We start from the raw sequence: 25,281 nt of genomic DNA, 5'->3' as shown, positions 1-25,281 counted from the left end.
TGGGGGGGGGGGGGTTACATCCACTTTAAAGTATGTGTATAGCCAAAACTTTTTTAGCATTGAAAGTGTTAAAACCATTTGAGTTGTATGATGACCAGAAAAATGAATTGTCAAAAACAAAAATCAGTAATATCAGCCTACATATTTCTGCTAGTACAGTTTACAGTTAATAAAATTGTACATTTATGTGCATTAAACCTCAGCCATCAATAAGCCTTCATCTTTCATTATTTTGGAGTAATAATTATCTTATTAGTTGTTTCAAAATACTAACATCCTTATCATGTCACGCAAGTGACATCCAATATATGATTTGTTTTATTTATTTATTTAAATGATCCATTTATTTTAATGGCGAATGATTTTCGTGTTTTTCTCTGTGTGTACAGACTAGGAAACTGACTAAAGCAGAGCGCCAGAGGTTCAGTGAAGAGGTGGAGATGCTAAAAGGGCTGCAACATCCAAACATTGTCAGATTTTATGATTCTTGGAAGACCCTGGTAAAGGGACAGATCTGCATTGTCCTGGTTACAGAGCTCATGACATCTGGAACTTTGAAGACGTACGTGCTTTTTTCATTAATTACAATTGCTATTTTTTTTTTAAATGTATTCTATATATTTGCTACACGTCAAAGGGCTATAAAATGTAGTGCCATAGAGCACAACGGATAGGTGTCTGGAGCACTGGATCTCTAGTAAAGCAAAAGTAGAGCTTGTTTAGAGCAGGGGTAGGCAATCTTAAAGAGGTGGAGATCTACTTGAACAACATGGAAGAAGTCAAAGATCACCGGGCACAGTGTCGCCTCCACACACCTAATTTAAACCTCTAATTACCATACTACCATGTCACAATCGCGTGCAGTGCAGGGCAATCATGGGTTTAAATCAGGTGAGGCTGAGCCAGCAGCCAAAAGTGTACACACGCTGCAGCAAGAATTAAACTTTGGTGGGTGCTACCGCCTGCCAATCGAGACCCATTCAAGTAAATGGGGACAAGCGTTCCGCAAATGCATGCTTCTTCAGGGTCCAAGGGGTTAAATGGGTCATACTTAGCCACTCTACAAGCACCCTGCAACTGCATGCTTCTGCGTGGTCCAAGGGGTTGAATGGGTTATGCTTGGCTGGTGCTATACCCACCAACCATGACAGGTTGTATAACTTCTGCTGCAGCTGTGACATGTGTACACCCATGGCCACTAGAGCTAAAGGGAGTGTGGTTGGGTCGGGGGTGAGAAAAACACCACCCCTTAAACTGAAAATGTAAATGAACCCTTATGCCACGTACTCGCACATTCCAACAACAAAATCCATGTTCTTTTTCCGATGGATGTTGGATCAAACTTGTCTTGCATTCACACGGTCACACAAATGTTGTCGGAAATTCCAAACATCAAGAACGCTGTGACGTATATACAACACATACAACGGGACTGTAAAAGGGAAGTTCAATACCAAGTGTGCCACCCTTTGGGCTCCTTCTGCTAATCTCGTGTTAGTAGAAGTTTGGTGAGAGACGATTCACGCTTTTCAGCTTTGTGCTTTTCAGATCGTTACTATTCTTCAGTTTGTGCTTGTGGCTTTCCGTTTTGAAGCCATGAGGACCCTCACCCCGGACCATAGGGTTTTTAATTAACGGATGGCCAGAGCCAGAAGAGTGGTGGAGAACGCTTTCGGGATAATGGCCAGCCGTTTCCGCCTATTCCTTACGGCAATCAACTTGGCGGAATATAAACTTAACCATATAATCCTTGCATGCTGCATTATCCACAACTATTTAAGGAGAAATTCAATGAACTATGTGGCCTCAGGCTGGACTTCAAGAAGAAACCCTGAGGGCGCTTGAAGCTGGCAGTCCTGGCTTACCCCCCCCCCCAAGCGCCCGCGAAGTAAGACAGAAGTATGTTGAGTACTTTGCAGGTAGGGGAGCCACTGATATGCCAGAAAATGTTTAAGAAACATTTTAAAGATAAATATTTTAGTTAAACTGAAATAAGATTTCCTTTGATTTACTGCTTGTGTTTCTTTTAGCTGTCTCCTAGGTTATCCAATGGGCTTTTCTTTTTGGACATTTTCTTCAATAGTGCAAATGTAATTTATTTGATACATGAGGTGACAATCTCTTCTTCAGCGAACTATTATGTTGTGGGTCTGCTACACACACCTTGTTTTTGTTGTTAATGTATGTAATGCATTACTGATAATAATATTCATCATTTTCAGCACCATGAATGAATTTTTGGGAGTCACGAAAATGGCCTGATTGTTGCAAATTATAAAGCACTGTGGGAGTTATTTACTAAAGGAAAATCCACTTTGCACTCCAAGTGCACTGCAAAAGTGCACTTGAAACTGCACTGAAAGTGCATTTGTAGTGCAAAGTGGATTTGCCTTTAGTAAATAACCCCCATTGTCACTGTAAACACCAACTTAGTCCAAAAACTGCTATTGAGCATTGAAATAAGAAGCCACACATTGTTGAGTAGAAAACTTTTTACTCTGTGCACATTCACATGTGCGTTAGAAAAGGGTTTTTGAACAAACCAACATATTTTTGTAATAACATTTTTGGTTTTGACAGTACAAATAGCATTTTTTTGTGTTAAACAGGCATGTTTAACACCATAAAACAATACACAACTCAGGAACTTACAAAGTTCAACTTTGATAATTTGAAGGCAATATCAGACATTAGTATGTCCAAACTGTGTTGATATTGCCTTCATCAGATGGAGTGATGTCACCCCTGTGAAAGCCAAATTTTGAAGATGCACACAAATTGAGAGTCAAAATAGGGATTTCCCTCCTGATCCCATGCCTAATGTCAACATGTGCTAGCTCCCATCATGGGGGATCAATGGACGTGTTTCGGGGGTGCAACCCCTTCCTCTCAGCTACTTGAGTTGCGAGGAAGGGGTTGCACCCACAAAACTCGTACATTGATATCCCGTGATGGCAGATAGCACATGTTGACATGCTGTGTGCATCTTCAAAATTTGGCTTTCAATATACTTCAAAAAAGATTAAAAAATGTTAAAAATATCAACAAATGGAAGAATTTAGGTGTGTTTTAGATTCTGCCTAAAACATCAATGATGTTTTTGAGTCTTTTTTCAACATCATTGATGTCTTCCTTGATCTTCTGTAAATCCCGATTGCACATCATGATCTCCCCGATGAGGACGTGTGCACTTGTACTTGTGAAATTAGTTTCTTCTTCCACAACATCCACATCACCTAAAATAAAAAAAACACACCATGTATTATAAATATGCAGGCATACATCTATTACCTGAAGCTGTGGTCTCAGACACTCACATGTTGTGGTCACTATTTCACCCACTTCATAAATATCTCCTTCCTCCACATCCTCTGGTTGTGGTGTTGGTATTTCCCCTTCTTTAGGAGGTGGGGGGTCCTCTGATGTCCTGAGTCTTTTCTCCCCTATGTGAATAAAAAAAGGTATATATAGCACACAGATATTTGAGGGTAGAAATAGGAATCTGTAACATTGCTTGGAAGTGTCGTACAATTGTCTTTTTGGGCAGAGTTCCAAGCTGAAGACATTTTTTTCCCCTTTCTAAAGTTGGAATACTTACCTTTTTTGTACAATTTTCACACATGGAGACACCCCTAGTATCCACTGGAGCACCTGTGTGGCACACCCTAAAAAGTTTGTTCTGGTGTCCCACACTAGTGCTCCTGCGTCCTGCGAGATGTGTAAACAGCTGCTGAGTGTCCTCTCCTTACACTGAATCAAGTTTACATTTTCATTCAAGTTACAAACCCATCTAGACAACAATGTAGTAAACTTCTTTGAATACAAATAGGCCTGAACAAATGTAGTTAACCTGTATCTGCCAAAAACATCGTATTAGTGGGCGAACTAACGATGTTTACTATGAACGATTACCATGCCCATGAACCTGAAAGTTGCCATTTTAAACTGTACAACAGTAAAGAAAAACACATGGAGCAGCACGAACGTAATAATAATAATAGAAATACAGGACAAATACTTACTTTTTAGAAGCAGTTTCCTGATCTTTCTGTACTGATCCTGCTCCCTCAATTTCAGGTCTGACCATCGTTTCCTCAGTTGATCCTTGGATCGCCGTACCCCAAAATTCTTCTGCAGACTTTTCACACCTTTAGCCATGATCTTGGCCTTTCTCACATTTGGGTTTGGGTAAGGTCCATGCTTCCCATCATAGTCGGCCCTCTTCAAGATGTCCACCATCTCGACAAAGGACATATTTGAGGCCTTAAATCTCCTCCGGGATCGGGACGTTCATGGCTCCGGGCTTTCGTCTTTGCTTCTCTCTTCTGCATGCACTTGCTCTTTCTCTGCCATGTGATCTCCCACTGCGCCGAAAGAGAAGGGGTGGGGAATAGACTAGAAAGAACATCAGGGGTGGGCGGAGTTTCACACATGCGCAGTGTATATAAAGCGTAACACGCGTGCGTCGTATGTACGATCTGTGAGCAGAGCAAGAAGTATCAGAAGCGCCGATCGTTAGAATGAAGGAACAAAATGGCATTGCATGCCATTGCTGAGCCTATCATCTACTAGGACCCCCAGGTCCTTTTCCATCCTAGATTCCCCCCAGAGGTTCTCCCCCCAGTGTATAGATTGCATTCATATTTTTGTCACCCAAATGCATTATTTTACATTTTTCTACATTGAACCTCATTTGCCATGTAGTCGCCCACCCCATGAATTTGTTCAGGTCTTTTTGCAAGGTTTCCACATCCTGCGGAGAAGTTATTGCCCTGCTTAGCTTAGTATCGTCTGCAAATACAGAGATTGAACTGTTTATCCCATCCTCCAGGTCGTTTATAAACAAATTAAATAGGATTGGTCCCAGCACAGAACCCTGGGGAACCCCACTACCCACCCCTGACCATTCTGAGTACTCCCCATTTATCACCACCCTCTGAACACGCCCTTGTAGCCAGTTTTCAATCCATGTACTCACCCTATGGTCCATGCCAACGGACCTTATTTTGTAGAGTAAATGTTTATGGGGAACTGTGTCAAATGCTTTTGCAAAATCCAGATACACCACATCTACAGGCCTTCCTTTATCTAGATGGCAACTCACCTCCTCATAGAAGGTTAATAGATTGGTTTGGCAAGAACGATTCTTCATGAATCCATGCTGATTACTGCTAATGATATTGTTCTTATTACTAAAATCTTGTATATAGTCCCTTATCATCCCCTCCAAGAGTTTACATACTATTGATGTTAGGCTAACTGGTCTGTAATTCCCAGGGATGTTTTTTGGGCCCTTTTTAAATATTGGTGCTACATTGGCTTTTCTCCAATCAGCTGGTACCATTCCAGTCAATAGACTGTCTGTAAAAATTAGGAACAACGGTCTGGCAATGACTAAGTTCCCTAAGTACTCTTGGATGCAAGCCATCTGGTCCCGGTGATTTATTAATGTTAAGTTTCTCAAGTCTAATTTTAATTCCGTCCTCTGTTAACCATGGAGGTGCTTCCTGTGTTGTGTCATGAGGATAAACACTGTAGTTTTGGTTACTGAAGCCCCCCGATTCACTCGTGAAGACTGAGGAGAAGAATAAATTCAATACATTTGCCATCTCCCCATCCTTTGTAACCAGATGTCCTTCCTCATTCTTTATGGGGCCAATATGGTCTGTCCTCCCTTTTTTACTGTTTACATACTTAAAGAATTTCTTGGGATTTGTTTTGCTCTCCTCCGCTATGTGTCTTTCATGTTCTATCTTAGCCGTCCTAATTGCACCCTTACATTTCTTATTGCATTCTTTATAAAGTCTGAATGCTGAGGATGATCCCTCAACCTTGTATTTTTTGAAGGCCTTCTCCTTTGCTTTTATATGCATTTTTACATTGGAGTTAAGCCATCCAGGATTTTTGTTCGCTCTTTTAAATTTATTACCCAATGGGATACATTGGCTAATGCCCTTATTTAATATGCTCTTAAAGCAAACCCATCTCTCCTCCGTATTCTTTGTTCCTAATATTTTATCCCAATTTATGCCTTTTAGCAAGGTTTGTAGTTTAGGGAAGTTGGCTCTTTTGAAATTCAGTGTCTTTGTGTTCCCTTCATGTTTCCTATTTGTGTGATTTATACTGAAACTAATTAACCTGTGATCACTGTTACCTAAATTGCCCCGTATTTCCACATCTGTGATCAGGTCTGTATTGTTGGTAATCAGTAGATCCATTTCCCATCCTTGCTGCTAATCCAATTTGTGATAGGAGATCCGTCTCCACTTCCTCCCTCAGGTTAGGGGGCCTATAGCATACTCCCAGTATTATTTTCCCCTTAGCTTCATCCCTTTGGAGCTCTACCCATAAGGATTCCACCTCCTCTCTAGCTCCCTCAGTGATGTCATCTCTCACATTCGCTTGTACATTATTCTTGATATATAGGCATACCCCTCCCCCTTTTTTACCCTCTCTATCCTTGCGGTATAGGATATACCCTTGAATGTTTGCCAGCCAATCATGAGAGCTGTTGAACCAGGTCTCTGAAATTCCCACAAAATCCAAATCCTCCTTGTACAACAGTATCTCTAGTTCACCCATCTTGTCCGCCATGCTCCTGGCATTGGTGAACATGCCACATAGTTTAGACCGGTCGCATATTGTCCTCGTATTGGGTGTTTCGAGATTGCAACTAGGACTTGCTACTATACTCACCTTGTGTTTTTGTGCTTTGGTTAACCTACCACTAATGCCCCCAATACTATCCTCTGGAATATCTTCCGCGCTGGCTATCACTGTCTCTGGACCCCCCCCCCCCCCATCGCCTAGTTTAAAAACCCCTCTAACTTTTTGGCCATCTTCATTCCCAGCAGATCTGCACCCTCCTCATTTAGGTGCAGTCCGTCCCTTCTATAGTACCGGTTACCGACTGAGAAGTCGGCCCAGTCCTCCAGGAACCCAAACCCCTCCTTACTACACCAGCTCTTCAGCCACTTGTTTACTAATCTCCCTCTGCCTTTCTGGTGTGGCTCGATGTACCGGTAGTATTCCTGAGAACACTACCTTGGAGGTCCTTTTCCTCAATTTAGCACCTATGTCCCTAAAATCGTTCTTTAGGACACTCCATCTGCCTCTGACTTTGTCATTGGTGCCAACGTGCAACATGACAGCTGGGTCTTCCCCAGCCCCTTCCAGTAATCTGTCCACAAGATCCGTGATGTGCCGAACCCGAGCGCCCGGTAGACAACATATTGTTCGGCGCTTCAGGTCTTGGTTACAGATTGCCCTCTCTGTCCTTCTTAGAATTGAGTCCCCTACCACCAGAATCTGTCTTTCCTTTCCCTTTGCTGCCCCCCCAGTCTCACTGGAGGAGTTCTTCCCCTGGCAGCTAGGAGAGTCCCTCATCTCCAGCAGTGCTGGTCCCTGACTGGTTTCACCAATGTCACTCAATGGAGCGTACTTATTGGGATGCTCCAGTCCTGGAACGGCCTCTCTGGCACTTCCCCCTCTACCCCTCCTTACTGTCACCCAGAGTGAGAGCGATAACACTGAATGTAACACACCTGCTCCCCATTCACACCTGAGACATTGTAACACTAATGAGTAACATGACAACTGGGAGGGAAAATGGCTAATTGGGCCCAATTTGAACATTTTCACTTAGGGGTGTACTCACTTTTGTTGCCAGCGGTTTAGACATTAATGGCTGTGTGTTGAGTTATTTTGAGGGGACAGCAAATTTACACTGCTATACAAGCTACACTCACTACTTTACATTGTAGCAAAGTGTAATTTCTTCAGTGTTGTCACATAAAAAGGTATAATAAAATATTTACAAAAATGTGAGGGGTGTACTCACTTTTGGGAGATACTGTGTATATATATATATATATATATATATATATGTCTCCTCTCAAAAGAGCTGCTCTAATGAGCAATCAGACATTATACCCTAAATGAAATAAATAATGAATTGCTAAGATTGTGTATAAGTGCATTAAACAACATATACAGTATATACAGTGAGGAAAATAATTATTTGATCCCCTGCAGATTTTGTAAGTTTGCCCACTAACAAAGAAATTAAGGGTCTATAATTTTTATCGTGGGTATATTTTAAATGATAGAAACGGAATATCAACTAAAAATCCAGAAAAACACACGCTACAAATGTTATAAATTGAGTTGCAGTTCAGTGAGTAAAATAAGTATTTGATCCCAAAGCAAAACATGACTTAGTACTTGGTGGATAAACCCTTGTTGGAAAGTACAGAGGTAATACATTTCTTTTAATTGGTTAGCAGGTTTGCACACATCTCAGAAGGGATTTTGGTCCACTCTTTTTTACAGATCTTCTCTAAATCCTTAAGGTTTCTTGGCTGTCACTTGGCAACTCGAAGTTTCAGCTCCCTCCATAAATTTTCTATAGGATTAAAGTGGTGTTCCGGCCGAAATGATACTTTTTAAATAAAAATAGGCCTATAATACACAAGCTTAATGTATTCTAGTAAAGTTAGTCTGTAAACTAAGGTCTGTTTTGTTAGTTTATAGCAGTAGTTTGTTATTTTATAAACTTACAGCAGGCCGTGGCCATCTTAAGTGTGGGCATCTGAAGCCAGACTGTATTTCTTCCTGGATCTCATCCTTGCAGATCTCCCACATGCTCAGTGCAGCACAAGCAGTGTAATAGGTTTCAGGTCAGGTTTCCATAGCAACGGCAGTTTCAGAGGAAGTTGCCAACCCTTCCCAGAAGGCATTGCAAACAGGAAATGATGCGATGGGCCGCGGCCAGGGAGGAGGAATTGAAAAATGAATACAGCAGATATACAGTAGGTGCTGGGAAAAAAAAAATTAAAAAATATCCAATTTGTTTACAGTGCACAGTTTAGTGAGGGATGTTGAAGAGTTGTAAAAGTGGGTGGAACTCCACTTTAATGTCTTGAATCTGACTAGGCTACTCCATGACCTTAATGTGCTTCTTATTAAGCCACTCCTTTGTTGCCATGGTGGTATGTTTTGGGTCATTGTCATGCTGGAAGATCCATCCACGAACCATCTTCAGTGTTCTGGGGAAAAAAAGGTTTTCATCCAAGATTTTACAAAAAACATATATAAACAGTGCAGCGCTGAAATAGCAAAAACAATTAGTGACAAACTATGTGATAGGTAATGAAATAAAAAGTGGTGACTCCTACTACAAAAGAATAAATAGGAGTCCAAAAGTCCAGGAACCGAATGGTTCAATGATGGTTATTTCAGTTTGATATAGATGGCATCTTTCATGCCTTTTGTGAACCAGTTGTCCTCTGTCCATAATGTGCACCTCAAAGTTTTTTGTAGTAGGATTCACTATTGTCACTTTTTATCTCATTACCTATCACAGTTTTTCACTAATTAAGTGTTCTTGCATAGCAAGACCACTTACTGTTATCTCACATATATATTATTATTAAGTGTTCTTGCATAGCAAGACCACTTACTGTTATCTCACATATATATTATTATTAAGTGTTCTTGCATAGCAAGACCACTTACTGTTATCTCACATATATATTATTATTCTTATTATTATAGCCAAATTTACCACCCTAACTCCTCCCACAGTTTTTACACTACATAGATAAGTAATATACCGAAACGTGCGGATTGTTCCCGAATGGTGTGCTATTATTTTGTGAAACGTTTCGCCGAATGGTTCACGAAATATCGTAGTTTTTGCGGCGAAAATTGGTCCCATAGGAATGAATGGGGAATCTAGAGTGGGAGGTGACAAAAGCTGAAAAATCAGAACATGATTTCTAAACTGCCACCACTCCCTCATTTTCAAGCCCACCTACACAAATCTTATATCAAAACGTTCAGCTATCCCTGCTGCCACTAAACATGTCCACGGCTATTACCTTGTGGAACTTTGTGAAAAGCTGAAATATACCAGTGTGAATCCGGCCTCAATGTCATTTAATTGGTGTGCTATTACTTTCTGGAACGTTTCGCCGAATGGTTCACGAAATATCGTCATTTTTGCGACAAAATTGGTCCCATAGGAATGAATGGCGAAATGTTCAAAACTAGAGTGGGAGGTGACAAAAGCTGACAACCCCATGATCAGCCAAAACATTATGACCGCCCCATAAAAAAAAAAATATTTTTGAAAAAAAAAATCATTTTTGAAAAAAAAAACTATATTTTTGAAAAAAAAAAATTATTTTTGAAAAAAAAAATATTTGAAAAAAAAATATTATTGAGGAAAAAAAATTTATTTTTGAAAAATAAAAAATATTTTTGAAAAAATAAAAAAATCATTTTTGAAAAAAAAATCATTTTTGAAAAAAAAAATCATTAAAAAAAAAAATCATTTAAAAAAAATCATTTTTGAAAAAAAATTCATTTTTGAAAAAAAAAATCATTTTTGAAAAAAAAAATCATTTTTGAAAAAAATGTTCAGCTCTTTCAGCTAATGATGGGACTTCAACTTTTTTACTACTATTTATACTTTTTAAAATATTAAGCTTTTTAACACTTTTCACAGTTACTCAAGCCACTCCACCTAGTTACTCCGCCCACTCCAGTTGTAGAGGCAAGAACACTTTTCACAATTTCCCCAGAAATTGTAGCTTTTCTAGTTATTATTATTATAGCCAAATTTACCACCCTAACTCCTCCCACAGTTTTTACACTACATAGACAAGTAATATACCAAAATGTGCGGATTGTTCCCGAATGGTGTGCTATTATTTTGTGGAACGTTTCGCCGAATGGTTCACGAAATATCGTCGTTTTTGCGGCGAAATTGGTCCCATAGGAATGAATGGGGAAACTAGAGTGGGAGGTGACAAAAGCTGAAAAATCAGAACATGATTTCTAAACTGCCACCACTCCCTCATTTTCAAGCCCACCTACACAAATCTTATAGCAAAACGTTCAGCTATCCCTGCTGCCACTAAACATGTCCACGGCTAAGCCATAGTCCTGATAGTTTTCACAATATGACCATTTGTTTGCAACTCACGCCGTCCATTGACATTCATTGAAACTACACTCTAGCCCCTTCAAATTTGAAGGGCAATTTCTAAACTGCGACCGTGCCTTCAATTTTAATATTTCAGAGACATACTATATATCAAAATCTAGGTCTGGGTCTTGTGATTCTCACAATATAAAGATCTTCGCTGTAGAATGTATAGTTTTTAAAATACGGCCATTTGTTTAGAGGTCATTTCAGGAAATTTTAGCCATTAATCAGAGTGTACGGTGTTTGTTTTGTTGCCATGGTTACCAAAGCTTCTGTTATACACAGGGGGGGAGGTGGCTGGAGCATCTCAGCTCTGATTACAGAGCCCGGGGGAGGGGACAGACACACCATGTACTGATTTATAATAGAGGAATATGATGGGGCAGTTTTGATGGGGTAATTCTGATGGGGCAGTTTTGATGAAGCAGTATTTGGGAAGCATAAACAGGGCATGAGCGTTGCTAGGAAACAGTGGTTGTAAACACAAGATGCTGAGACACCCCAAATGCATGTGACTTCATCTGCTAGACTTGATAATGCTTGTAGACTCCTCCCACAGTTTTTACACTACAGAGACAAGTAATATACTGAAACGAGCGGATTGTTCCCGATTGGTGTGTTATTACTTTGTGGAATGTTTCGCCGAATGGTCCACGAAATGATGTTTTTGCAGCGAAATTGGTCCCATAGGAATGAATGGCGAAATGTTCAAAACTAGAGTGGGAAGTGACAAAAGCTGACAACCCCATGATCAGCCAAAACATTATGACCACCCCATGATCAGCCAAAACATTATGACCGCCCCATGTAAAAAAAAAAAATATTTTTGAAAAAAAAAAATAATTCATTTTTGAAAAAAAAAATATTATTGAGAAAAAAAAATATTTTTGAAAAAAGAAAAAATTATTTTTGAAAAAAAAAAATTATTTTGAAGAAAAAAAAAATTTTTGAAAAAAAAAAATTTTGAACAAAAAAAATTATTTTTGAAAAAAAAAAGAAAAAAAAATTATTTTTGAAAAAAAAAAATATTTTTGAAAAAATAAAAAAAAATCATTTTTGAAAAAAAAAATCATTTTTGAAAAAAAAGTTCAGCTCTTTCAGCTAATGATGGGACTTCAACTGTTTTACTACTATTTATACTTTTTAAAATATTAAGCTTTTTAACACTTTTCACAGTTACTCCGCCCACTCCACCCAGTTACTCCGCCCACTCCAGTTGTAGAGGCAAGAACACTTTCACAATTTCCCCAGAAATTGTACCTTTTCTAGTTATTATTATTATTATAGCCAAATTTACCACCCTAACTCCTCCCACAGTTTTTACACTACATAGACAAGTAATATACCAAAACGTGCGGATTGTTCCCGAATGGTGTGCTATTATTTTGTGGAACGTTTCACCGAATGGTTCACGAAATATCGTCGTTTTTGCGGCGAAATTGGTCCCATAGGAATAAATGGGGAAACTAGAGTGGGAGGTGACAAAAGCTGAAAAATCAGAACATGATTTCTAAACTGCCACCACTCCCTCATTTTCAAGCCCACCTACACAAATCTTATATCAAAACGTTCAGCTATCCCTGCTGCCACTAAACATGTCCACGGCTAAGCCATAGTCCTGATAGTTTTCACAATATGACCATTTGTTTGCAACTCACGCCGTCCATTGACATTCATTGAAACTACACTCTAGCCCCTTCAAATTTGAAGGGCAATTTCTAAACTGCGACCGTGCCTCCATTTTTAATATTTCAGAGACATACTATACATCAAAATCTAGGCCTGGGTCTTGTGATTCTCACAATATAAAGATCTTCGCTGTAGGATGTATAGTTTTTAAAATACGGCCATTTGAATTACTGCACAGTTGTTAAATCTTTCATTATCCTGTCTATTGTGTATTGAGCAGTATTTGTGAAGCATAAACAGGACATGAGCGTTGCTAGGAAACAGTGGTTGTAAACACAAGATGCTGAGACACCCCAAATGCATGTGTCTTCATCTGCTAGACTTGATAATGCTTGTAGACTCCTCCCACAGTTTTTAATTTCAATAGTTTTTTATTAAATTTTCATCAAAAAGATACAAAGAAGAAACAAAAATACAGACAGAGTTTTGAGAAGAAATAAAAAAGAACAATACATTTCAACTCTGGAAATTACAAATATCTCTATTGCAACAACCATGTGTGTTTGTTATTTGGCATCATATAGATTATAGTCTTTTGTGCCATAAGCACACTGAGGACATTTGGAGTTCCCATAGCATTAAATAATCTTGTAGTTATTATTGGCATGTATAAATCACCGTAATGAGAAATATATAACTCAGAAGAGTCCACCCCCTTCTACACCCCTGCTGGGTACTCGCTGTGCCATGAAGGAGGTGGCTCCACCAGTTTGGAAAAAAGGTTAGTGAGCAGTATACATTGTGCGTGGATCGCTATGGTTTGGAATCATTTGTGGTGTGAATTACATGAACAAACGAGGTGAAAGTAAAATAAAAAAAAACAAAATTAAATACTGCAGGATAGTAAATGGAGCCCACTAGCTTGGTATAACTTGACTTAGAGCTCATCTAATGATTGAACATATGTCAGTAACAGTCCTTAAGTTTTCCTTAAATTGTACCAGTCAGTCCACGGTTTCCACTGATTGTATGATACTTGAAGATTACCTTGGGATGACGCAAACATTTTTTCATATGTAATATGTGTGTTAGTGGTTGTAATTATTTCAGTAATTTTAGGAATTTCCTGAGCTTTCCAGTGTCTGGTGATCGCTAATCTGGTGCTTAATAGAACGTGGGATACTATCTTCCTATAAACTCTAGGGAGCAGGTCTATGTCTAAAGATAGAATAGCTAGGCCAGGGTTAGGTTGAATCTGTTGATTTGTTATTTGTGCTATTATGTCGAATATTTTTTCCCATAGTGTACGTGTTCTTGGACAATCCCAAAATATATGGTATATAGTACCTATATTATTGCAATTTCTCCAACACATTGGTCAAACTTAGATATCTTATGTGGTGTTAAATACCAACGCATTAGTATTTTTTGTGTTAGTTCCCATAAGTTAATACACTTAGAGGAGGAGTATGTAATCTGAAGTGCTTTTTGCCACTGTGCCGGGGTGAAGCATTGTTTTAATTCTCTTTCCCAGGCTTCGATATAAGAGTGTTTAACAAATGTCAGCTTATCGTTTAAGGCGTTATAGAAGAGTGATATTCCTTTGATAGTGGTGGGTTGCTTTGTGAGGAATCATTTTATTCTCCAAGGGAGTTGGATGGAAAGAGGGGGGGTAGTTTTAATAAAATGACATATCTGCATGTATCTATAGTACTCAGACTGTTCTAAGTTGTATTCAATTTGTAGTGTTCTAAATGTTTTCATCGTGGAGCCTATTCTAAGATCCTCAATATGTGTTATGCCTTGGTCTGTCCAGTGATTTATGCGAAGGTCTGGTATAACGCCAGACAAGCTGGCGATAGGAATCTGTAACGGGGATACGAGGGAGTTAGATGAATGATTTTTTACAAGTATATTCCAGGCTTGAAGTGAAGCTTTCATGGAGGGGGCTAAAGATTGGTTGTAAGATACATTAGTGGGCTGTATCATTAAATAATTGTAGAGATTTTTATTAGGAATTTGGTTTTCTTCTAGTTCCTGCCATCTAGGGTTCGGTGATTCAGGAAACCATGATCTTAATTGTGCAAGAATGGATGCGAGGTAGTAATCTTTGATCACAATATTGCCCACTCCCCCCACTTTCCTAGACATCACTGAGTTTTTAAAAGCCCATCTAGCTTTTTTTCCTTTCCATAAAAACCTATTAAGCAAAGATTGTAGTTTGGAGAAATACCAATTGGGAACCAGGATGGGGAGCGATCTGAATAGGTATATTAATTGAGGAAGAATTACCATTTTGAAAGCCGCGAGGCGTCCTGACCATAAAAGTTCCGATTTGGATAAATTTTGTAGTTTAGTCAGTAGGGAGCTGAGAAAGGGGATATAGTTGGCCCTAAAAAGGTCATCTGTAGAAGCGGTTAGAGTGATTCCTAGATAGTTTATCCCCTCTTTGCACCATGTGTATGGAAACCGTGAGCTGAGCGTATTTTTCAGTTGAGGATCTATACCAATACCCAATATGTAAGATTTATTTTCATTTACCTTAAAATAAGATATCTTGGTAAACATTTGCAGTGTATCGTGAACCGAAGCCAGGGAAATAGTCGGATTCGTAAGCATCAGAATAATGTCATCCGCGAATAGGCTAATGACATGCTCTGATTTATGTGTTATGAAACCTGTTATGGATTGGTGTTTCCTAATAAATGTTGCCAAAGGTTCTAAGATTGGATTGAAGATTAGTGGGGAGAGAGGACAACCCTGACGGGTACCATTGGTTATGCTGAACAGCTTAGAGAGTACTCCCGAGGTATATACTTGCGCTGAGGGATTCGAGTATAATGCCATTATTGCCGATAAAATAGAACCTGAGAATCCAAACCTCCCCAAGGCCGCTTCTAGGTATCCCCAATGCACTCTATCAAAGGCCTTCTCTGCATCCAGTGCTAGAAGCAGAGAAGGCCCTCGCTGGGTCGCAGCAGTGTGGACAATATTTATCAACCTCCTAGTAGCATCGGAGGTCTGACGTCCTCTTGTGAACCCAGTCTGGTCTGGATGGATTAAATGGGGCAAAATATCTATTAGGCGGTTAGCTATGATTTTGGCGTAGATTTTTAGGTCGGCGTTTAGTAGCGATATAGGTCGAAAATTTGCTGGGGTGTCTGGGTTTTTCCCTGGCTTAGGCAAAGTCACTATTAAAGCCCTCAGCATTTCGGGAGGGAAGGAGGAGGAGGCGGCAGCGGCATTGAAAACCCTGCCCAGGTGAGGAGATAAGATAGTTTTAAATGCTTGATAATAATCTCCTGTGAAGCCATCTGGGCCTGGGGATTTATTAGCAGGGAGTGAATCAATCGTTTTATGTATTTCTTCAATAGTAAATGGCGCACTTAGATATTCTTTTTCCTGTTGGGACAAAGTTGGCAATGTGATTTGTTCTAAAAAATCGTTTATCATTTTAGTGGTTGGTTGAAATGTGGTTGCATCCTCTTTAAGATTGTAGAGGGAACTGTAATAGTTGCTGAAGGCGTCTGCTATGTCTTGTGGATGTTGCATTTTGGATTTGTTCATGGGGTGTAATATGTATGGTATTTTGGTTTTACTTCTATGTCCTTTAAGTTGTTGCGCTAACAATTTACCTGCCCTGTTTCCGTGTGCATAGTAATTCATTTTGAGTCGTTTTGTTTTTTTCTCAAAGTCCTCTAGTAAGAGGAGTCTGAGATCGTTTCTCAGCTGGTGAAGTCTTTTAGAGACCAGGGGGGAAGATTGTTGTTTATTTTTGGTTTCTAAGCAAAAGATCTCATCTGTGATATTTTGCAGTTTCTTTTGCCGCTGCCTCCTCGCCCGGGCCCCCAATTGTATAAAAATCCCCCTAATGAATGCCTTGTGAGCATTCCACAGAGTGAAATGATTCTGAACAGAAGGTTCGTTGATAGTAAAAAATTCTAGCAAATGGTCTTCAATAACTTTTTTTGACTCTGGTTGTTGCAAGAGGAAAGAGTTGACTCTCCAGATCGGAGTAGTAGTAATTACAGAGGTATCTTTTATAGATAAAGTAATAGATGCATGGTCCGACCAAGTAATATTATTAATGGTTGAGGAGGTCGATTTGGTCAAGGTATGCTGGTCCACCAAAAAGAAATCGATTCTAGTATATGTATGGTGTGGGGCGGAGAAGAACGTAAAGTCTCTCTCACCTGCATGCAGACACCGCCACACATCATACAAACCCTCTTTGTGTATGGAATCTTGGAGAGATGTCAATATACGTTTCTTCGCTCTTGTTGTGTCTATAGAAGGGTCGGGGATTATATTGAAGTCCCCACAGAGCACCAAAAGCCCCCTTTTGAGGGTGTCAACTTTATGCATAAGTTTATGAAAAAAGCGAACCTGGTGCTTGTTCGGGGCGTATACATTCACTATAGTATATGTTACCTGGTTGATATCACATACCAATACCAAATATCGACCCTGTGCATCCACAAACTTTGTATGCAGTACAAATGTTACAGTATCTCTTATGGCAGTCATTACTCCTTTGGTTTTTGAATCTGCATTGGCAAAAAAAATGTGTGGAAAATGTTTGTTTTGACATATTGGGGCGGATGCGCCACAAAAATGCGTTTCTTGTGCGCAGAGTATGTCAGATTTATTTGTCAGTGCTTCTTTCCAGAGGGGTTTTCTCTTAGCTGGATGATTAAGCCCTTTGGAATTAATGGAAATAAATTGGATGGCCATGGGGTTGGTTATTTAGGTGTGATGATTGTGATTCGCATGTAGACTGAGGTAAGGTAAGGGATCCTGCATGTGAGAGTCCGCGTATGTGGTCTTCCATGTTCTTAGGATTGGTACTCACTGTGACCCTGGTAGAAACTTTATCCTGTTGATCTTTACGCTGAGAGAGTTCGGTGGGTTGAGTAGATCTTGTCGCGTCAAGCTGATAGACGACTGTGATGCTCCAAATATAGAGAAAAAAAAAACAAAGCAAAAAAAGAGAAGAACGCATACTTGTAAGGTGTAACAAGTAAAGCAACAATGCAACTTTTCATAACTTATTTAAGGTCAACTGTGTGCAGCTAACTGCTGCTCAAGTAACTAAGGGGAAGAGTTCTAGCCCAACGGTTACTGGTTACTCCGGCTTTGTAACCTGGACATAAGGTTACCTCGGATTTGCAGGTGCTGTTATTTATGCGATTTGGCGTTTTTGTACGTTACAGTTTTCCAGTCAGGATTAGGTGAGCGTCGGTTGGTCGTAGGACTTCCTTCATCTTCTGGGTTGGGAAGAATGTTCCATTCTTTCAGTAAGGAGATGCCTTTGTCCAGGGAGTCCACAACAAACGTTTTGTCTTGTTTGATGATTGAGATTTTAGTAGGATACCCCCATCTGTAGGGTATGTTGTGATTCCTGAGCACTTTTGTTATAGTGTTCAGGTTGCGCCTTTTTTGCAGTGTGTGCTGAGACAGATCTGCATAGAATTGTAATTTTTGGAAGCGGGATGGAACATTTTCCTGTTTGCGCATTGTTTGCATTAGCTGTTCTTTTACGTGAAAGAAGTGCAGGCGCAGAATCACATCTCTGGGGACCACATCTGGGAGATATGTGGGTTTTGGCAAACGATGTATTCTGTCAATGGTAATATCTATTGCAGTGAGGTCAGGCAGGACAGCAGTGAATAAATCTGTCACATATGCACGTAGCTCTGATGTTTGGACTGATTCGGGGATCCCCCTAATCTTGAGGTTGTTCCTCCTGGATCTGTCTTCGATATCTGCGATTTTGTTTTTAATCCAGGCAGATTCCTCTTCTCTATCTTCGTTCGCATCTACCAGATCGTTTATAGTGGAGGCAAAATCCCCCATCTTGTTTTCAACATGCTCAATTCTAGCCTCTACTGCACTCAGCTCTCCACTAAATCTGTGCATACAGTTCATCATATCTGCTTGTATGGTGCTTCTTAGAGATACCAGCATGTCCTTTAACACAGTATCCAGGACAGGTTGATTTGTAGTAGGGAAAGTGTTAATGGATTCCGGGAGCTCCCTGGTATCATCCCCTGAGTCTGTTACAGGGCTCAGCGCGGGGCTGCATCCACCTCCATCCAGCTTCAATTTAGCTTTTGCTGGGCTCCCAGATGGTGAGGAGGAGTGGAGAGATTGCTGACTGCTGTGTAATATATTAGTTTTGGGGGATGAGGTGGCGGTGTGTGCAGCGGGATCGCCTTTGTGAGGCAATGAGGGTGAATGGCCGGCGCCATCTTGCCTACCTCCATTGAGCGGCTGTGAGAAGTAGTCTGTCAGCCTTTGAGGTCTGGATGTGCCTTTTCTCTTGCCCATCATGCCTTCCTGATATGCCCGGATCGGACCGCTAACTAGGGGAAGAAGAATCCGCGGTTTATTGTGCCGATTTCAGCCGCTGTGTCCGCCGGAGAACCGGAGCTCTGAATTCAGGCAGCCATTCAGCTCCGTCGCAGGCCACGCCCCCCTCCCACAGTTTTTACACTACAGAGACAAGTAATATACTGAAACGTGTGGATTGTTCCCGATTGGTGTGCTATTACTTTGTGGAACGTTTCACCGAATGGTTCACGAAATATCGTAGTTTTTGCAGCAAAATTGGTCCCATAGGAATGAATGGCGAAATGTTCAATGTCATTTAATTGGTGTGCTATTACTTTGTGGAACTTTTTTTGCCGAATGGTTCACGAAATATCGTCGTTTTTGCGGCAATATTGGTCCCATAGGAATGAATGGTGAAATGTTCAATGTCATTTAATTGGTGTGCTATTACCTTGTGGAACTTTGTGAAAAGCTGAAATATACCAGTATGAATCCGGAATCAATGTCATTTAATTGGTGTGCTATTACTTTCTGGAACGTTTCGCCGAATGGTTCACGAAATATCGTCGTTTTTGCGACGAAATTGGTCCCATAGGAATGAATGGCGAAATGTTCAAAACTAGAGTGGGAGGTGACAAAAGCTGACAACCCCATGATCAGCCAAAACATTATGACCGCCCCATAAAAAAAAATATTTTTGAAAAAAAAAAAATCATTTTTGAAAAAAAATTCATTTTTGAAAAAAAAAAATCATTTTTGAAAAAAAAAAAAAATACATTTTTGAAAAAAAAAAAATATTTTTGAAAAAAAAAAATCATTTTTGAAAAAAAAAAATCATTTTTGAAAAAAAAAAAAATACATTTTTGAAAAAAAAAAATATTTTTGAAAAAAAAAAATCATTTTTGAAAAAAAAAAATCATTTTTGAAAAAAAAAAATCATTTTTGAAAAATAATAATTCATTTTTGAAAAAAAAAAATATTTTTGAAAAAAAAAATTACTTTTGAAAGAAAAAATTATTTTTGAAAAAAAAAAATTACTTTTGAAAAAAAAAATCATTTTTGAAAAAAAAAATTCATTTTTGAAGAAAAAAAATCATTTTTGATTAAAAAAAATTCATTTTTGAAAAAAAAAAAATTACTTTTGAAAAAAATGTTCAGCTCTTTCAGCTAATGATGGAACTTTTTTACTACTATTTATACTTTTTAAAATATTAAGCTTTTTAACACTTTTCACAGTTACTCAAGCCACTCCACCCCACCCAGTTACTCCGCCCACTCCAGTTGTAGAGGCAAGAACACTTTCACAATTTCCCCAGAAATTGTAGCTTTTCTAGTTATTAAGTGTTCTTGCATAGCAAGACCACTTATTGTTATCTCACATATATATTATTAAGTGTTCTTGCATAGCAAGACCACTTACTGTTATCTCACATATATATTATTCTTATTATTATAGCCAAATTTACCACCCTAACTCCTCCCACAGTTTTTACACTACATAGACAAGTAATATACCGAAACGTGCGGATTGTTCCCGAATGGTGTGCTATTACTTTGTGGAACGTTTCGCCAAATGGTTCACGAAATATCGTCGTTTTTGCGGCGAAATTGGTCCCATAGGAATGAATGGGGAAACTAGAGTGGGAGATGACAAAAGCTGGAAAATCAGAACATGATTTCTAAACTGCCGCCACTCCCTCATTTTCAAGCCCACCTACACAAATCTTATATCAAAACGTTCAGCTATCCCTGCTGCCACTAAACATGTCCACGGCTAAGCCATAGTCCTGATAGTTTTCACAATATGACCATTTGTTTGCAACTCACGCCGTCCATTGACATTCATTGAAACTACACTCTAGCCCCCTCCAAATTTGAAGGGCAATTTCTAAACTGCGACTGTGCCTTCATTTTTAATATTTCAGAGACATACTATACATCAAAATCTAGGTCTGGGTCTTGTGATTCTCACAATATAAAGATCTTCGCTGTAGGATGTATAGTTTTTAAAATACGGCCATTTGTTTAGAGGTCATTTCAGGAAATTTTAGCCATTAATCAGAGTGTACTGTTAGTGTTTGTTTTGTTGCCATGGTTACCAAAGCTTCTGTTATACACAGGGGGGGAAGGTGGCTGGAGCATCTCAGCTGATTACAGAGCCCGGGGGAGGGGACAGACACACCATGTACTGATTTATAATAGAGGAATATGATGGGGCAGTTTTGATGGGGTAATTCTGATGGGGCAGTTTTGATGGGGTAATTCTGATGGGGCAGTTTTGATGAAGCAGTATTTGGGAAGCATAAACAGGGCATGAGCGTTGCTAGGAAACAGTGGTTGTAAACACAAGATGCTGAGACACTCCAAATGCATGTGACTTCATCTGCTAGACTTGATAATGCTTGTAGACTCCTCCCACAGTTTTCACACTACAGAGACAAATAATATACCGAAACGAGCGGATTGTTCCCGATTGGTGTGTTATTACTTTGTGGAATGTTTTGCCGAATGGTCCACGAAATGACGTTTTTGCGGCGAAATTGGTCCCATAGGAATGAATGGCGAAATGTTCAAAACTAGAGTGGGAAGTGACAAAAGCTGACAACCCCATGATCAGCCAAAACATTATGACCACCCCATGATCAGCCAAAACATTATGACCGCCCCATGTAAAAATAAAAATATTTTTGAAAAAAAAAAAAAATTTTGAAAAAAGTAAAAAAATAATTTTTGAAAAAAAAAAATCATTTTTGAAAAAAAAAATATTTTTGAAAAAAAAAAAATTATTTTTGAAAAAAAAAATATTTTTGAAAAAAAAATTTCTTTTAAAAAAAAAAATTATTTTTGAAAAAAAAATATATTTGAAAAAAAAAATATTTTTGAAAAAAAAAATTATTTTTGAAAAAAAAATTACTTTAAAAAAAATAATAATTTCGAAAAAAAAAATATTTTTGAAATACAAAAATTCATTTTTGAAAAAAAAAATTACCTTTGAAAAAAAAAATTACTTTTGAAAAAAAAAATCATTTTTGAAGAAAAAAAAATCATTTTTGATTAAAAAAAATTCATTTTTGAAAAAAAAAATTACTTTTGAAAAAAATGTTCAGCTCTTTCAGCGAATGATGGAACTTTTTTACTACTATTTATACTTTTTAAAATATTAAGCTTTTTAACACTTTTCACAGTTACTCAAGCCACTCCACCCCACCCAGTTACTCCGCCCACTCCAGTTGTAGAGGCAAGAACACTTTCACAATTTCCCCAGAAATTGTACCTTTTCTAGTTCTTATTATTATTATAGCCAAATTTACCACCCTAACTCCTCCCACAGTTTTTACACTACATAGACAAGTAATATACCGAAACGTGCGGATTGTTCCCGAATGGTGTGCTATTACTTTGTGGAACGTTTCGCCGAATGGTTCACGAAATATCGTAGTTTTTGCGGCGAAATTGGTCCCATAGGAATGAATGGGGAAACTAGAGTGGGAGATGGCAAAAGCTGGAAAATCAGAACATGATTTCTAAACTGCCGCCACTCCCTCATTTTCAAGCCCACCTACACAAATCTTATATCAAAACGTTCAGCTATCCCTGCTGCCACTAAACATGTCCACGGCTAAGCCATAGTCCTGATAGTTTTCACAATATGACCATTTGTTTGCAACTCACGCCGTCCATTGACATTCATTGAAACTACACTCTAGCCCCTTCAAATTTGAAGGGCAATTTCTAAACTGCGACCGTGCCTTCAATTTTAATATTTCAGAGACATACTATGTATCAAAATCTAGGTCTGGGTCTTGTGATTCTCACAATATAAAGATCTTCGCTGTAGGATGTATAGTTTTTAAAATACGGCCATTTGTTTAGAGGTCATTTCAGGAAATTTTAGCCATTAATCAGCGTGTACTGTGTTTGTTTTGTTGCCATGGTTACCAAAGCTTCTGTTATACACAGGGGGGAGGTGGCTGGAGCATCTCAGCTCTGATTACAGAGCCCGGGGGAGGGGACAGACACACCATGTACTGATTTATAATAGAGGAATATGATGGGGCAGTTTTGATGGGGTAATTCTGATGGGGCAGTTTTGATGAAGTAGTATTTGGGAAGCATAAACAGGGCATGAGCGTTGCTAGGAAACAGTGGTTGTAAACACAAGATGCTGAGACACCCCAAATGCATGTGACTTCATCTGCTAGACTTGATAATGCTTGTAGACTCCTCCCACAGTTTTTACACTACAGAGACAAGTAATATACCGAAACGAGCGGATTGTTCCCGATTGGTGTGTTATTACTTTGTGGAATGTTTCGCCGAATGGTCCACGAAATGACGTTTTTGCGGCGAAATTGGTCCCATAGGAATGAATGGCGAAATGTTCAAAACTAGAGTGGGAGGTGACAAAAGCTGACAACCCCATGATCAGCCAAAACATTATGACCACCCCATGATCAGCCAAAACATTATGACTGCCCCATGTAAAAAAAAAAAAATTTTTGAAAAAAAAAAAAAAATAATAATTTTTGAAAAAAAAAAAAAAAATTTTGAAAAAAATAAAAATAAAATCATTTTTGAAAAAAAAAATATTTTTGAAAAAAAAAATATTTTTGAAAAAAAATTATTTTTGAAAAAAAAAATCTTTTTTGAAAAAAAAATTTATAATTTTTGAAAAAAAAAATCATAATTTTTGAAAAAAAAATCATAATTTTTGAAAAAAATGTTCAGCTCTTTCAGCTAATGATGAGACTTCAACTTTTTTACTACTATTTATACTTTTTAAAATATTAAGCTTTTTAACACTTTTCACAGTTACTCAAGCCACTCCATCCAGTTTCTCCGCCCACTCCAGTTGTAGAGGCAAGAACACTTTTCACAATTTCCCCAGAAATTGTACCTTTTCTAGTTAAGTGTTCTTGCATAGCAAGACCACTTACTGTTATCTCACATATATATTATTATTATTATAGCCAAATTTACCACCCTAACTCCTCCCACAGTTTTTACACTACATAGACAAGTAATATACCGAAACGTGCGGATTGTTTCCGAATGGTGTGCTATTACTTTGTGGAACGTTTCGCCGAATTGTTCACGAAATATCGTCATTTTTGTGGCGAAATTGGTCCCATAGGAATGAATGGGGAAACTAGAGTGGGAGATGACAAAAGCTGGAAAATCAGAACATGATTTTTAAACTGCCGCCACTCCCTCATTTCAAGCCCACCTACACAAATCTTATATCAAAACGTTCAGCTATCCCTGCTGCCACTAAACATGTCCACGGCTAAGCCATAGTTCTGATAGTTTTCACAATATGACCATTTGTTTGCAACTCACGCCGTCCATTGACATTCATTGAAACTACACTCTAGCCCCTTCAAATTTGAAGGGCACTTTCTAAACTGCGACCGTGCCTTCAATTTTAATATTTCAGAGACATACTATGTATCAAAATCTAGGTCATGGTCTTGTGATTCTCACAATATAAAGATCTTCGCTGTAGGATGTATAGTTTTTAAAATACGGCCATTTGTTTAGAGGTCATTTCAGGAAATTTTAGCCATTAATCAGAGTGTACTGTTAGTGTTTGTTTTGTTGCCATGGTTACCAAAGCTTCTGTTATACACAGGGGGGAGGTGGCTGGAGCATCTCAGCTCTGATTACAGAGCCCGGGGGAGGGGACAGACACACCATGTACTGATTTATAATAGAGGAATATGATGGTGCAGTTTTGATGGGGTAATTCTGATGGGGCAGTTTTGATGAAGTAGTATTTGGGAAGCATAAACAGGGCATGAGCGTTGCTAGGAAACAGTGGTTGTAAACACAAGATGCTGAGACACCCCAAATGCATGTGACTTCATCTGCTAGACTTGATAATGCTTGTAGACTCCTCCCACAGTTTTTACACTACAGAGACAAGTAATATACCGAAACGAGCGGATTGTTCCCGATTGGTGTGTTATTACTTTGTGGAATGTTTCGCTGAATGGTCCACGAAATGACGTTTTTGCGGCGAAATTGGTCCCATAGGAATGAATGGCGAAATGTTCAAAACTAGAGTGGGAGGTGACAAAAGCTGACAACCCCATGATCAGCCAAAACATTATGACCACCCCATGATCAGCCAAAACATTATGACCGCCCCATGATCAGCCAAAACATTATGACCGCACCATGTAAAAAAAAATATATTTTTGAAAAAAAAAATAATTTTTGAAAAAAAAAAATAATAATTTTTGAAAAAAAAAATAATAATTTTTGAAAAAAAAAATAATAATTTTTGAAAAAAAAAAATGAAATCATTTTTGAAAAAAAAAATA

The 25,281-nt window shown here is 38.6% G+C and overlaps 1 protein-coding gene across 1 annotated transcript in view; it reads left to right on the top strand.

Moving 5' to 3' along the window:
- Positions 1-25,281, top strand: part of WNK4 (WNK lysine deficient protein kinase 4) — a 486,906-nt gene that overhangs the window by 202,625 nt on the left and 259,000 nt on the right. Inside the window, exon 2 of the mRNA XM_073608385.1 lies at positions 390-562. Coding sequence (XP_073464486.1) covers positions 390-562 — 173 coding nt within the window. The remainder of the gene's footprint in view (positions 1-389; positions 563-25,281) is intronic.

Source organism: Aquarana catesbeiana, linkage group LG12, assembly GCF_042186555.1.
Source record: "Aquarana catesbeiana isolate 2022-GZ linkage group LG12, ASM4218655v1, whole genome shotgun sequence".
NCBI lineage: Eukaryota > Metazoa > Chordata > Amphibia > Anura > Ranidae > Aquarana > Aquarana catesbeiana.
The sequence above is the reverse complement of the archived record's forward strand: the minus strand, read 5'-3'. Positions and strand labels throughout refer to the sequence as shown.